We start from the raw sequence: 12,063 nt of genomic DNA on the forward strand, positions 1-12,063 counted from the left end.
TAAAATGGCGCTATTAATTCTTGGTCATCGGGAACTTTCGCAAACCTTAGCCAACAATAATTGCACACTATTTTCCCTTATATTGTGGTACTAATGTGCAACTTGGGTAGAAGGTTTGATGCAATTATTACTTCCAGGTTATATGCGGGATGATATAAGACGGTGATGATCAGGTGTTTAATGAAAAGTTTGGAAATCTAACTAATATTTAAGAAAGTTTCGACTAATTTGTGAATAGATAATCTCAGTTTTGACTTTTTTTTGGAAAATTTCCATAGTACACCGAACTTAACACCAACTCAGATCTAGCATTGGCCTCGTCCAACACGGATTGACAAATAAAAGAGGACATCATACATATTAGCACCAGTCTATTGCCCTAGTCCCCAAGTCCACACCCACTTGAACTTGTACTGTTGAATATCTAGTGTTCACCGAAAAGTTTGGAAATCTAACTAGACATTTAGCAAAGTTTCAATTAAACTTTAATAGATAATCTCAATTTAACCAAAAATCTCTATAGTGCACCTACTTAAGATGACTCGGATCTAGACCTGGTCTTATTCCATACGTCTCCACAAATAAAACATGACATCATACATATAAGCACCGCTTGTATACCGAAAAGTATTAAATGATAATACCCTTCACATGCTCTCATGCTCCCAATTTCATAAACACACATTTAAATGTTTTAAAAATGTGTGGATATTCACAAAACATGTGTCTACAACTATTTAAAAAAAATCAAATACACATAGAGAAACAAAAGAAACAAAAACGTGAATAGTATAAAAATGACACTACTAACATCTGTATTTTTTTACGTGTTTTTTTTCAATTTGCATCTGGAAATTTTAGGGTCTGCAGATGCATGCCTTATAAACATTCATAAAAAAAATCAGATATTTGTGAACCATTTGAATGTGGGTTTTCTTTGTAAAAAAAAATGTGGGTTTTCAAAATTAGGAGCATGGGAGCATGCATGTGAATGGTGGCATCACCTGATATTCTCCCTTGTCCTAGCTCCCAAGCCCACGGGCCACAGCCACTCAAATTTGTACCGTTGAATCTGTGGTGCCAATTTTATGAAATGATGATGTATAGCATGTAGTACCACAAGGCACTGAAAAAACAATGATGAACATGTGCCCTTGGAAACAAAACAGTGGGGACAACACCAGGGGGGCACCAAGCATATATATCGCCCTCCCATGGTTTCTTAATTAGCTTTTTCACCAGTAAACTTTTCTCCCACCTCGCTCTCTCATATAAACCCCCACTGCAGATACGAACAGACACACACCACCACAAGGCCAAGGCGGAGCAGCGAGAGCTCGCTTGCAGCAAGCAAAGCCATACTCCTTCCCTCGTCGTGCACCCACTGCACGCAGCCATGGCGCCTGCTCGGGAGCTCCAAGAAACCTCGTCGTCTTCGTCGTCATCGACGTCGTCGTATACGACCAGTTCCACGTCCATGTCGTGCTCGTCCACCGTCACGGACTCTTCGTCGTGTCCCTCCTCGCCGGCGAGCGCCGCCAATGCCGTGAAGGCGGTGCCGCGCAAGCGGCAGCTGGACGAGGAAGAGGGAGGGCGGGAGGAGACGGAGGAGGGGAAGACGAAGACGACGAAGAAGAGCAAGCGGAGCAGCGACGGGAAGCACCCGGTGTACCGCGGCGTGCGGATGCGGGCGTGGGGCAAGTGGGTGTCGGAGATCCGCGAGCCGCGCAAGAAGTCGCGCATCTGGCTCGGCACCTTCCCCACCGCCGAGATGGCCGCGCGCGCGCACGACGTCGCCGCGCTCGCCATCAAGGGCGCCCGGTCCGCGCACCTCAACTTCCCGGAGCTCGCCGACGTCCTCCCGCGCGCCGCCTCGCCGGCGCCCAAGGACGTGCAGGCCGCGGCCGCATTGGCCGCCGCGTTCACGTCTTCACCGCCGCCCTTGTCCACGGATCAGTCGGAGGAGGAGGAGGGCCTCATCCAAGAGGAGACCGTCAAGAACGACGCCGGCGCAGACGCTACCACGCCGCCGGAGTCTGCCGCCACGGCTACGAGCTGCGGCGCCGCTGAGCAGGCGGAGGAGGAGCTGCAGCTGTTCGACCTGCCGGACCTGCTCCTGGACATCGAGGACGGGTTCGGGTTCTCCACCATGTGGGCTCCGCTCCCCGACGTCGAGGAGGTCAATGCGGACCTCCGGCTCGAGGAGCCACTCCTTTGGGAGTAGCAGATGCTTGCGAAGACTAGATGATCAAATATACTAGGAGTACTTAATCGCTAGTGTAATCTCTTCTTTGCCTTTTTTTCTTTCCTTTTTTTACTACTAGTGTTTTTTTAGTTTGCCTTTTTTTTTACTTTGTTGGTTTATAATAAGCATAAGGGAGTACGTAGTGATATACATATGCAAAAAAAGTTTGCTACTACCACTACATGTTACCTGAGAGAGTTAATTATTACTATTACCACATAGTAATGTGTGAATCCTAGTGGTTTGACCTTGATAGATTTTAGGCGATGTACTGTATTCGTTATGCTTGGAATACTCTTTGTACTGCATTGAGTTTCCCCAGAAAAAAATATATGTACATTTGAGTTCCATGCCATGGAGACTGAGATGAGAAGAAGGAATAGAATGCCAAGAAGCTCGAAGTTAAGAGGTCACTAAAGCTGACTTTGAAAACTTAATCTATTCCACCCCTCACTTGTTTATCATCAAGTGATGTTGCTCAACAAGAGGTGCTTTGCTACTGCCAGCAATTTCATGTTTCTTTATCAGCATCAGATCCTGTCGTAAACATCATGTTGAACTTTATTAGTTTGCTCAGTGAAGTTGGGAGAAGAAGCTCTTTTACTGTTCAACAGCAGAGAAAAAAAGGGTTAAAAATGTCAATTTGTGGATATGAGGTTGTTTGGCTAGTGTTGGTCTCCTCCATGATCAAGCAAGCAGAGGCAGTGCAGTGCAGACAAAAGGCGGCACTCCTCATGTGGCTCCAGTGCAGCATCTCATCATCTTCTTCTTCTTCTTCCTCTGGCTTCCCCTGCTTTTTTTCTTCCTTTTGCCATCTGCTTTGGAAAGCTGCTGCTGATCAAGATGAGGGAATGAGATTCTTCTTCTGCTTCTTTTCCTTGTGGTAGAGAGAGATGAGGGAGGTTATTTTAAGCATGGCCATCATTTCCAGTGAGAAAGCTAATGCTCCCACTTACCAAGCATGTGCCGGACAGAGCCCCTGGCTAGGTGAGCTGACCATGCCTGCATGCTCTGCCCTTTCGCTGGAGTTGAACACTGTTTCTCCAAACAAAGCAAGGGTGTCATCTTCATGGCTAGGCAAGCCACAACGGCCGCCTTAATTGCATCTCATCTCCCTGTTTCTGTCAGCTCAAATCAAAGCTCCAGTGCTAGTTCATCTATCATTCCCTACCACGGTGTCACCCAGGTTGCCACGTGGACGGCCCGGATATGCCCACGAAGGTTACGGCTGGAGCATATTCATTTTTTTTTGCAAGTTTGCTGTATGAAAAATGCATTTTTAGTTGAGATTTTGGTTGCCCATAATTTAGGAAGCATTGGCAAGGAATACTAATTGGACTAGACAAATTAAGAGTCATTGTCATGCCAAAAAAATTAGCAACCTTCCAAACAGATACTATCATTTTGTTTTTGTTTTTGTTGTGAACTGCATAGCAAAAAAGTTGGTAGAATGGATTTTGCTCACCATCAAAACAATACCCTTGTGTAAATAAAATATGACGGGACTATAAACGCTAAATAGAAGATCGCCTCGTGTAATTACAGCCCTGCCTGGGCGATCGGACGGCGGGCGGCGAAGTAGGTGGACGGCCCTCTTGGGCGGGGTCTCTGGGCCGGCCATGGTGGAGCGTGACTCACCCGCTGGTTGCGGCCACGTCGGCAAGCGGACAATGGCATGACCGCGGCACCGATGGATCGCCCGCCGAGCTGGACTGCACTGCGCTGCGCTCCGGCCGATACACTCATACACGTATGTACTGCGTACGCTGGACACGGATCCGGCCGTTTGTAGGTGAGGCATACGCACGTGGGTGCATGGTAGGGAGGGGCATCTGCCTACGTACTCGTATGTACTGTCGCGCGCGTAGGCGTAGAGACGCTCGCACGTACGCGTATACTACTACAGTCCAGGTGAAGCGGAGGGCGACGCGTCGTGATGAGCCCCGACTATTCATGAAAAGAGAAGGGAGGAAACAAAAGGGGAGGGGGGAAAGATCAAAAGATTGATGCGCCCCGCTGGATGCAGTTGTCACCCTCGTGTGCCATTAATTTGGCCAGCAACACCCGCCGAGCTAACACCAAGTGAGAGGTCAGAGTCTCGAGGCGAGGGACGCCCCGGGATGACGTCAGCAATGCGACCGTCCCAGCTCGGAGATTCTGGTTTCTGAGCCTGCTTCAGAAGAAGAAGATGCTCTGGCCTGATTAATTACCGGGTTTCACATGAGTTTTGCAGGAAACGGGGTCTAAAGGCCCCAAGATAATCCTTCCTCCCCGATGAAAAAACGGAATCTGACTGACTGATCAGGAGAAGCCGTAACCTGAGCTGATCGATGTGCCTGACAGGTCCCATTCCCTGCCGCTGTCTGTAAGCGCTGAAAACGTTTACTTGCGCACAGCACTCGTTAACCAACGGGATCCATGTATTATTACCGCCATCTTGCCAGGTGACAAATACCCCGGTGACCCGTTGCGGTCGACCTGCACTCCCCCTCTCTCTCTGTTCCGCACTTTTTACGTAAGCTCTGTGGACTGCATGCTGGTTAGTTTGTACTGAGCTGTCAAAATGAACAACCGCGGCGGTAAAACGATCCGGTGGGAATTCTGTGGACTGCATGCTGGTTAGTTTGTACTGAGCTGTCAAAATGAACAACCGCGGCGGTAAAACGATCCTGTGGGACTTACGGAACAGGAACTTGTCCTTTGCTGACTTTCCCTCAACCACGAGGGTAACTAGGGGAGAGTGACACATGCCGTACGTCGTAAGGTATCAGTCGCTGCTTTGCAATCAAGAAGCAGCGTTCGAGTATGATTACGGACGGGCATGTTGCTGATCGTACGATACCAAATCCCTGCATTCCTAACCGTTCCATGTTTACCGCCCTCTGCTCCCGCCACTTCATTAAGGTACGCCTTTTCATTCTCCGAAGAAAGGAGGGAAAACCACGTAGTACTCTAGTACTTCCTCTGTATCACAATACTTGTTGCCAGGGAAATTAATACAAGTTTCCTAACGACAAGTATTTAAGTACAGAGGCAGTGCTAATTAAGCAGTTCCCATCATGTGTGATGGCAATATTATGTCAAAGAGGGGCTTTTCGCAGCGCAAATTAAGGCAAATCTTCAAAAGGCAGAGAGTATAAGGCTAGCCATAGTGGGGGTAACATAAGGCTGGTCACAATGGGCAAGAATATAAGCTAGTAACTTACACACTTCCCTAGACTATGTTACTACCTCCATAGTGGGTAGGAACATCTATGTAGTGTCATGCAACGATGTATTTATTAGGTTATAGACTCATTGTTTTTTGGAGTGTGTGATGTTCCGGTAACTTCGCTAGTTACCACAAGCACCTCTCTCTTCATTAAATATGTGCCACATAAACAAAGTTGTATTGGAGTGTGTGATGTTACTCCTAAGTTCCTCCCCATTGTGACCAGCCTAAGTAGTATCATGCGCTTGGGACTCACAAACATGCTTACGTGGCAGGCAATTAAAGAAGAGAGAGATGGTTATAGTAACATAGGTAGATACCGTAACATAATAAATGTGATGTTACTATGTGTCATGCATGGCAATAAATGAGACCACATGTGATACTAATATATGATACAATGCACTATAGAGGTAGTAACATAGACTAGTAACATATGCATGTTACTAGTCTAGGTTACTCCCCACTATGACCAGCCTAAGGAACTGGACCGAGCAGCACCTTTAAACGCCCTTATGTTTTCTAGAACTGGGATTGGTTAATTTTTAGTCCTTGCTTTTGTACCTGTAAATAATTTACTATTAATGAGAATACATTGTTCTACGGTCTCGGCTTAAAAAAAATTAAGCAGTTCCCAATAGGGTCATGTTAATTAGACTACACATGGTGGAGAGTAACTTAAACTAGTAACACGCGATTACTATCTTTACAATGGAAGTAACATATGTGTGGTGTCATGCAACACTTCATTCAATAGGTTGTATATTCATCTTGTTTTAATATGTGTGATGGTACTTGGTGCCTATAGTGCGAGTACTGTTACTCAAATCATTTTTCTTATTAAATCATTGTCACATAAGCAAATTTGCTGAGTTGAACCCTACGTTACTGTTTACTGTTGAAGTTACTCCACAATGGACAGTCATAGGGCACCACTGCTTACTTTGTCCAAAGCCTGGGCTCAACCAACACCAACTAGCAAGTTATTTGTGGTGCCAAGGATCGGAGTACCAATTGGTCCGCCTGTTCCATTAATATTTGTCTTGCTTGTAGAGCCTGATCAACATGCTGCCCCATCCTTTTTCCCCCACGAGATCAGATTACACGGAAGCTAGCTAGAGACAGCAAGATCTGCACACCCTGAGATGTTGCATGCACACTAGAGTCCCACAAAGCACACTGCTCACGAGTGCAAAGCAAGACCTCCTGGAATCAAAAGCAAATCTTTGAATCGCCAGTGTTTGTTGCAAAATTGTGATCGCGGACCTCATCATGGCCTACTTATTGCCAGTAAGTAGGGCACTGCATTGGGGACTTCTTCTGACCTCCTTTCGCTCACGCTGCCTCCAGGGGGGCGGCTCGGGCGAACCCTAGCCGCCGCCGCCCCCGACCCCCATCCACTTGCTTCCCCCGCCGCCGCCGGAGGAAGCCGGCGAGCGAAGCTCGTCCGGCGGACGGCGGTGGCGGGCTCGCCTCCTTTTCTCCTCGAGGGGGCCTCTGGCTGGCGCGCAGCGGTGCCCCTGGGCGCCATGCGGGGCGGCGGAGTCTGGATGCTGGGGCAGCGGCCCCAGGGGTTCTTGGCGGGGCTGGGCAACCACGGCTGCGTGGGCAGCGTGGGTGGCAGGCCGTGGCTTCCGGTGGCGGCGGATCTGGGGTCCCTGTCCAGATCCGTTTTGCAGGGGTGATTTGGCGCCTCCTACTCCCCGGGGCGGCGGCCCCGGCCGATGGGCGCGGTGCAGCCGGCGGGCTGTGCCGGCGGGCTCTGGTGGGCAGCCTCCCACGGCCGCGCGGGCGGCGTGGGGGCTGCGGACGCTGGCGCAGTGGCGGCTCCTCGCAATCCGTCATGGCTCCATGTAGAAGATCCGCCCCTGCTTCGATCTGTCCCGATCCGTGCTGGTGCCGGTCCTTGGCGGCGGCTTCGGCGTCCCCTATGGCCGACCTGGCGGATCTGGCGTGCGGGTGAGGTTCCGGGGGAAACCCCTAGCTGGCGCGGCAGCCTCCCCAAAGTTGACGCCTTTGGCGCCGATTCCCTTCCTGAAGGCTTCGGGGTGGATCCTCTCCCTTCCGCCTCCTCCTCGAGCTATGGAGAAAGCTTTTGTTCCCCTGGTCTGGGCGTCGACGGCACCCTGGTGTCGTGCTCCTTCTTGAAGGCGGCGGCTGGGAACAGCTCTTGGTGGCGGGGCTACTGGTGGCGTGGTGGCGGTGCGCTTCGGCCTTCTACTTGGTGCTGCGCCTTGCTTCGCGGGACCAGCGGACGGTTTCTTAGGTGGAGCGGTGCTTCATCCATACATTGATGGCGACGGATCTTGACGGCGTGGCGCAATGCAGATTCGGAGTTCGATGTGGGAGGATGGACTCGCGCAGGAGGACGACGCTGTCTGGCGTCGTGGTGGCGTCGATGGCAGTGAGGTCTGGCACGGTTCATGCAACAGTTCAGCTCTGAAGATGGATTGATGGTACGTGGCTGCGGCGGCCTCATACCCGGCAGGGGGCCTGGTTGACGAGCACGCCGGACTGGTGGGTACCCATACCCGGAAGGAGTCCTGGTTGGGACCTCAGGTCTAAGATGTTAGGTTTGGCGGCGAGGTCTGTTTGGTATTAGGCCCAGACCATCAGCGCCCCTTCATCAGTTAGATAGGAGTAGCGACAGAGGTTGCGAAGATGGTGGCTTTGGTCTTACTGTTGTACGACTTTGTAAGGTCTTGTGTTAATAATCAATAAAGTGGCCGTATGCATCGTCCAGATGCAGAGGCCGGGGTATTCCCCCTTTTCGAAAAATAAATAAATATGTGCAAATATGATTTTGTTAGGCAAAGCTATTACACTGATTGAAGCATGATCGTGAACAAACAAGAATATCCCGTAGTACGTGCTGGCTACCCCCGGCTTGTGAGTTGTGGCGACAATTGATATGCTTGTTGAGTTCTTTTCGACTAAGAAAATATATTAATATCAAGAAGATGTCAATTACACTCGTAAAAGAAAAGATATCAATTACACCAGGATTCTGCACCAATACGACCTCAAGAGCTAATCAAGATATCGAGGACGCAGACATCCAAATTATTACGAAATAAGAAGAAAAGGTGACCAATGGAACAACTCCAAAAAAATAAGAAGAACAACAACCATTAATGACGACAATCCTATGATATGTGCTCCAACAATGACGCCCATACGAAGAGAACGACCCAGGGGCGCCATTGTAACTGGACCTAACCACAAGGTTATGTCGTGGGTTTTCACCTAGTATCATTACAATTGAGATACTTGTTAATTAGTACTACCAGCACTGAGTTTTTCAAGACCACGCAAGAGAATTGCGTGCCTTTTGTATTAGAGGAGGAAAAGAGGTCAGTGTTCATGTACAAGCTAGCAGAGCACACAACGCTCGTCTAGCGCCGCGCAAGGGCAATGTACTACCAGCACTGGTCACCTAGCTAGACATGAACTGTTGTACTAGTAGTAGCTAGCTTGACCAAACGCCATCAATGTAAGGTGGTTCAGAAACGTATGGATCCCAATCTAATGATGCACAAATGTTCCTACATATGCATACATACATGTCAATTGGCCCAAGACGTTAGGCTGTGTTGGAGGGAAAAAAAGAGGAAGAAGAAGAAGCGGGTTCCCAACTCAAAGTTGTTAACAATGACTAGGCAACAACAAAAGGGTGCATTTTATTTTCCTTTTGGTAATTGACTCTAGCCTAGCTCAGTTGCTTTCAGGGCGAAAGAGAAAAGGCCGTAGAGCTAGCACAGTGTTGTGGCTACAAGCAAGGAATAAAGCAACAACAACAAAGGCCCCAACTACTAGTACTACACATTTCCTCCTTGTGTGTCTTGTGTCTCTTGCTTCTCTGCTGCGAGGTGGAGGAGATCAGGCCTCTGATGCAGCCTTAACAGTTGTTTACTGTTGGAAAAGGAAGCTCATCATATGGATGCAGCAGATGCTGACCGTTGAGCTTTTGTACTTGCCATCATTTGATGCTTCACAAGATTAGTCATGCATGTGATACCTTTGTTGGAGAACTACAACCTTCTCTCTTAAGAGCATCTACAGGCGGGCGCCTCAAACCGGCCTCAAACGTCCGAACGGCCCGCCCAGTCATTAATCGATCATATGAAAATCTGACCCAACCGAGCGCCTTAAACAGGCCACAAACGCCCGGACTGACCGACACCCCTCATACCCAGCCCAAATATGAGGCGGATATGAGGCGGGACGAGCACGTCCGCCACGTCAGCCCGGCCAACTCCGACCCCACAAATATCCCCATCCAAAAAACCCTAGACACCGGTCAATCCGAACTCCACTTCACTTCCCTCTCCGTCCACTCCACTTTCGATCCCCTCCCCTCCTATCCGATGGCCGGCGACGGAAGCAATGGTGGCTCCGGTTCAGAATCCGACGGCTCGAACACCAACGTGGAGGATGTGGCCCTCCTCATCCCATTGAGGATGTCACTGCTCGAGCAAGGCGGCCCTGGCAGCGGCGGATCTTCTTCCTCAGCGCCCGTTGCCCGTCGACACAGCGTCGACGACGTCGCCGGCCATTCCCGCCCGACGCAGCTCCGGCAGCTTCGCTCCGCCAGGCACATCGCCCACCTCCACCACCCTCTTGTCCGGAAGTGGTACCCGGGCACCGCTGGGTCCTCGTTCCCGCGCTGAGGCCGGCACACACGAGGACGCCTGAGTCCGAGGCACGTGCAGCCTGGCGCGAGTGGCAGCGGACGAAGGAGAGGGGGGGGGGTCATGTCCGCGCACCGGTCGATCGCGAGGCCGTGCTCCTCGCGTTGGTCCTCCGCCGCTCTCTCACGACGGCGGAGATGGATGCGTGGCGCCTCCGGCGCAAGAATGCCAAGGCGCTCTGACTCGCCTGAGCGCGAGGCAAACAAGGAGGCGGCGGCGAAGGCGAAGGTGGCCCGCCATGCGAAGGAGCAGGCTGTCGGGCATGAGGTGCAACTATGACTCCTACCAGACGGACGACTCCAGTTGGAGTTGCAGCTCCGACGACGATGCACCTCCGCACGCCGACACCTACATGGAGGAGGGGCACAACCATGCTGACGGGCGGAAGGGGAAGGGGCCAACGAGGAAATGGTTATTTCCTCCGCCCTTCCCTTTTCTATTTATATTTTAACTATGTTTTAAGTTGTTTGTAGTATGGATTTACCGATGAACTATGCTCCTTTTGTCCAGCGATGCAATGTTGATCAGATGAATTGGGATATGTTTTATGTAGCGTTCCATGGATTGTATGATTTTGAGGGTTCAGATATGAGGGGCGCGGGTGTGGAAGCCAACAAATAAGGCATGCTCGATCAGTGTGCGTGGACGCGCCCGGGCGTGGACGTTTGAGGGTCTGGATTTGCAACCCGCGGTTGTAAATGCTCTAATTTCCTCTGGTTTCGACTTAAAAAAATGTTGGCTAGCCACAATTGATGATACTCATATTCTCATTCTTGGCGAGAAAATTAGTACCATGGTATTTTGTGGTACTACTAATTTACACCTGTTGCTGCTGAGCTATTTCCCCTTTACCGTGAAAGTATCCTGGAGAGAGGGAAAAAAAATGCTCGCTCTTTTTTTTTGAAGCCGAAACGGTAGAACAAGTAATTTTTCATTAATCAACTCATATAAGAAGAGGTACAAGAAGCCCATGCAAAATCAAAGTAAATCTGGTGAAGTATATTTTAATTCATTATGAGTTAAATAGGGCCATTTGGCATGTGAGCCTGACACTTTAGTCTTGCAATGCCCATTGGTCGATCAAAGAGTGTGCAATACTCCATCACAAACTCATGTCTGCCCCGCATGTTAGTATATGTTTGCAAGAATATTCTTAGCTTGCATAGAGATTTTCCACTTTTGACTTGGCCATCAGTGATGACGCTGTCCATATGCATGCCGCTGCCACTGTTGTCAGCTTAGCTTTGCTACCGCCACTCGTGTCAGATCTGAAAATGTTGAGAGAAGAGGGAGCTGTTGATCCACATCGATCAGTGCTAGTATACAGTAGTATTACAAAAGATATTAAGGCAGAGTCATGATGCATCACTTCGAATTAATTGAGCATTGAACACATCATAAATTTAAACCGGCAAGACCGGAACATGCATGGTCGCTTGATAAATCATATCCCATGAGTTGGTCCATGCCGAGACTATAGCCAGGATCGGATAAATTAAACATGAACAATTAGGAGTAGTAGCTACTGTTGTTTTGTTTGTAGACTTAGATCGGTCAAGCGTTCTAGTGACTTTCTTATCACCGTTATTTATCATGCAACGATACCATCATGACATTTTAAAGAAATATTAGTAGGGTTTTCTTTTTTAACACAATGCAGATGCAAGCGCTCATATAAGCGCGCATACACTCACCCCTATGAACGCGCACCTGCCCCTATAAGCACCCATATCATCTTGATTGTCTCAAAAAAAAAACCATATCATCTATTTTACAAAGTACCATCAGTTTAGGTGAACAGTAGCTAGTGTGCTTTTATTGTTAGATTCCGATCGATCAAGCGCTATAGTAGTCTATGATGAAAACAAATAAATGTCTCATCACCATTATTTATCATGCAACAATATCATCTATTT

General features: G+C 49.1%; 1 protein-coding gene across 1 annotated transcript; it reads left to right on the forward strand.

Moving 5' to 3' along the window:
- The first annotated feature begins 1,227 nt into the window (after positions 1-1,227).
- LOC119339823 (ethylene-responsive transcription factor ERF039-like) lies at positions 1,228-2,466 on the forward strand. The gene has a single exon (XM_037611725.1). It carries the CDS (start codon positions 1,397-1,399, stop codon positions 2,222-2,224), a length of 828 nt encoding a protein of 275 aa, XP_037467622.1. The 5' UTR covers positions 1,228-1,396; the 3' UTR covers positions 2,225-2,466.
- Positions 2,467-12,063: the final 9,597 nt, after the last annotated feature.

Source organism: Triticum dicoccoides, chromosome 1B (assembly GCF_002162155.2).
Source record: "Triticum dicoccoides isolate Atlit2015 ecotype Zavitan chromosome 1B, WEW_v2.0, whole genome shotgun sequence".
In the NCBI taxonomy this organism is placed as follows: domain Eukaryota; kingdom Viridiplantae; phylum Streptophyta; class Magnoliopsida; order Poales; family Poaceae; genus Triticum; species Triticum dicoccoides.

Coding starts and splice junctions, on each gene's coding strand:
- LOC119339823 (XM_037611725.1), top strand. CDS start 1,397: ATGGCGCCTGCTCGGGAGCTCCAAGAAACCTCGTCGTCTTCGTCGTCA.